The sequence below is a fragment of the Leiobunum rupestre genome, chromosome 3 (genome assembly GCF_980474605.1).
Source record: "Leiobunum rupestre chromosome 3, qqLeiRupe1.1.hap1, whole genome shotgun sequence".
Classification (NCBI taxonomy): Eukaryota; Metazoa; Arthropoda; class Arachnida; order Opiliones; family Sclerosomatidae; genus Leiobunum; species Leiobunum rupestre.
In genome coordinates, this window is record NC_143386.1 from 37,850,123 (window position 1) to 37,853,635 (window position 3,513).

At 34.7% G+C, this 3,513-nt stretch overlaps 1 protein-coding gene across 1 annotated transcript; it reads right to left on the bottom strand.

Moving 5' to 3' along the window:
• Window positions 1-312: 312 nt before the first annotated feature.
• On the bottom strand, window positions 313-3,195 carry LOC149951659 (sterile alpha motif domain-containing protein 3-like). The gene is made up of 8 exons (XM_090169639.1): window positions 2,903-3,195; window positions 2,257-2,451; window positions 2,106-2,184; window positions 1,619-1,786; window positions 1,349-1,558; window positions 1,122-1,290; window positions 739-1,064; window positions 313-396 (listed from the first exon to the last, which is right to left on the bottom strand). The coding sequence occupies exons 1-8, from the start codon at window positions 2,947-2,949 to the stop codon at window positions 313-315; spliced, it is 1,278 nt and encodes a 425-aa protein (XP_090025765.1). The 5' UTR covers window positions 2,950-3,195.
• Window positions 3,196-3,513: the final 318 nt, after the last annotated feature.

Consider the following 3,513-nt stretch of genomic DNA (forward strand, 5'->3'; position numbering starts at 1 on the left):
CATTCTACACCATATAAGGAGTAGTTTTACACCGTTTAGGGTTGGTTAATGGTACAAAGACCAGTCGTCTAAGGTGTAATTCAATACCCTATAAGGACTAGTTTAACACCGTTTAGGGTCGGTTAATGGTACAAAGACCAGTCGTCTAAGGTGTAATTCAACACCCTACAAGGAGTAGTTTTACACCGTTTAGGGTCGGTTAATGGTACAAATACCAGTCATCTATGGTGTCATTCTACACCCTATAAGGAATAGTTTTACACCGTTTAGGGCCGGTTAATGGTACAAACACCAGTCGTCTATGGTGTCATTCTACACCATATAAGGAGTAGTTTTACACCGTTTAGGGCCGGTTAATGGTACAAACAGCAGTCGTCTAAGGTGTAATTCAACACCCTATAAAGAGTAGGTTTACACCGTTAGGGTCGGTTAATGGTACAAAGACCAGTCGTCTAAGGTGTAATTCAACACCCCATAATTAGTAGTTTTACACCGTTTAGGGTCGGTTAATGGTACAAAGACCAGTCGTCTAAGGTGTAATTCAATACCCTATAAGGACTAGTTTAACACCGTTTAGGGTCGGTTAATGGTATGTTATTTTTCGAAATAGTTCTGGTAAAGGGTCTAAAGTTTGAATTTCAGTGTAAAGAAACCAATTAAAAATACTTATTCAAAAAGTGAGTCAAAATACAAATATTAAAACATTTATTTCTGCAATTCAGTGGTAATTTTTTTTACCTTTACTGCACATTTAGTATGTTTTAATCCCAAAAAACAAGACTCAATTAGGCTTAACGTTTTAAACAAAACCGCGGAATATTCTATATTAAATATCCAGTATGCAGCGATCAAGCTGCTCATGGCCATTTGGAAGGTTGACGCTTCGGTCACTTTAACTTGATCGACAAATACCTCATAGTCGTCACAAAAAAATTTCGGGCTACTATACACGATTACAGGCATTTTAGATACTCTCGAAAGGTCGGTCTTTGCGTAAAAAAACCTCTCGTGGTTTTCGTTAAAAAGGGCAGGCAATAATAATAGCGAAAACCAATCCTTGGCACCTAAAAACGTTTAAAATTAGAATTTATAGTATTAAGTGGTTTAATGTTGGCAGCTACCTTGCCGTATTTCTGGACTAAGATTTTTTAGTTCGTCTAATATTTTCGCTTTTAAGGTGGTTACGTTTTTTTTCGCCAATGACCAGATTTTAGCCGAGCATTTTCGCAATGACTCTTCTAGTTGTACTTCAATTTTTACTTTTGTAATTCTTTCAAATTCAAGAAACATCTATTGAAATAAATATTTAATTATATAATATTATGAAGTGTCAAGGTAAATTTTCTACTTGTCTCGCATCTGAAAGAGCTGGATACTCTTTCAACACCACTGTTAAGCTTTGATCTTTTATAATTTTTCTCCTGTCAGCTATCGTCTTATCCATTTTAGTGTCTATTAGTACCCAATCTATCTCGAAGCTTTTCATCTCCACGACCATCTGTGATTTGTGCATCTGAATACTTTCTTCATCTTCAAATTCTTCATCAAACACTACAGGCTATAACGGAATGGTTAGTTAGATGATTGCCGAACAAAGAGTTTTAATAGCAAAAAATACCTCAACTCTCACAACATTAACAATAGATATGTTCTCAACTGCAGTTGCAGATGGATCTTTGTAGGAATCTTTCCCAAATTTCTTTTTGTGCGCTGCTACGACAGCTATTTTACCCAAAGGTTTTCGAAAATTTTTAAACTTGGTAACCAATTTATGGTGCCAGATTTCCTAATAGAAAATTAAATTATTATTATTTTTCTTCCAATCCGTATCGGAGCAATTTCGAAAACCTTGAATAAAAACTACACATTTGAATTTTTCAGTAAATAAATGGGGTTGCACACTGGGTTAAGACCCTTATTTGATTTAAGAGGAACTAAAATACGTTGAAGTGTTTTACATTCCTCAAAATCATGTACACTAGGTTTTTTTTTCTCTAAAATTAAATTGCCTAGAAACTCTTGTAGAGAAAAACTATTATGATTTGTTTAAAGTGTCGGACGCCTTGTTAGAACAGCCTAATATTATTGTAAATTTAAATTTTTACCAGTCCTTCTCCAGGCTGTGATTTTAAATGTGGGTATTCCATTACTAATCTGGCCGCCATGATCTTGTGATACGGATACCTACAAAGAGTTAATTAAAGTCATCAGTAGGAGAGTCCAAACTGCTTTGTTAATTGCAAATGGCAAACTCACAGTCCAAATTTTTTAATACAATCACTTAACAAAATGTTTATCAATAGAGCGTTCATTTCTTTTTTCCCATCGACATCAAGTGCATTGTAGTCATCTTTATTTTTAAAAATCTCGGGAACATCAGGTAGCTTGTACTTCATTATAAATTCATCTCTAGTACACGTGACAACTGCTTGCGCTATATTTTCAGCAACCCTGTATTAATAAAATAAAAAACACTTTGAGATATTGGGATATTCAAAGGTCTTGAAACAATTAATACTTCCAATTTGCAAGTTTGAATAGTCGCACAGCCATCTATCGTAAATGTAGAGAACTATTAGAGTTCCGCTAGTACGAAAAATTTTCGGAAATTTTGTCGCGTGTTAAATAAAAAACACAATTTAACCTAAAAAACCCGGGTTATTTTGATTTTGTGCTGCCAAGTTATGTTGACTGTGATTATCGAAACTCGCTTATTGAAATTCCTTAGTTTTTGCATTCTGCCAGAATTTACTCCAAAATTAGGTAATTAAGTTCCTGACATTAAACTTTACATTTACTAGAAAACCAGAATTATTTGAAACCAACGCTTCATAGCAACTCCAACTGCTCTTCTCTGCTCGGACTGAGCTACTCTTTAGAAATGTTATGATTTACAACTCACCAGTCTATTAATCCCAGGTCTTTATCATTATTAGAAGCAGTTTCCATACTTCCATTATTATTCAAGTTAATATTCAATTCGTTGTTACATGTAGCAGTAGAAGTAACGTCTGGTCCACCTTCAATTTCTTGATTAGTATCTGAAATCTTTTGCCTCTTTCCTTCGGGAACTTCACTTATCTCGGTTAAGCGCTGGATATAGAATTGACTAAATGTTAATCAAACCGTTCATTTGAAATAGGTAGACTGAATTATCGCTGACACGAGACAGTGGCGTTGCCAGAAGTTTGTCAATGGGTGGGTTTACGTGATGTAGAAGTATAATTTAGTATAGTCAAAGCTACGCTCAAGGGAGGGGGGGCGTTACCCGAAACCCCTCTGGCTACTCCACTGGCAAGATATTTTATTCCATATTGAGCATATCCTAAAACTTGAGTCTTTTTCCATCACGGAAAATTATTTACAATTTGAAATAACCTAGCTTTCCTGATCTTCAATCATATATTTTTTTAACTCTTAAAAAATAAATATGAAATGATATCGGGTAGTAAAATATCAATAACACGTGTAGTTCAAAACCTCACAAATGATAACTAAGCCTATTGAAACAAA

Excerpts from the sequence above, each read along its gene's own strand:
- LOC149951659 (XM_090169639.1), bottom strand. The coding sequence starts at position 2,949 with ATGGAAACTGCTTCTAATAATGATAAAGACCTGGGATTAATAGACTG. Across the intron at positions 1,291-1,348 it reads CTCTTTCAGATGCGAGACAA|ATGTTTCTTGAATTTGAAAG; the intron begins GTAGAAAATTTA and ends TTATTTCAATAG. Across the intron at positions 397-738 it reads ATACTAAATGTGCAGTAAAG|GGTGTTGAATTACACCTTAG; the intron begins GTAAAAAAAATT and ends TACTCTTTATAG.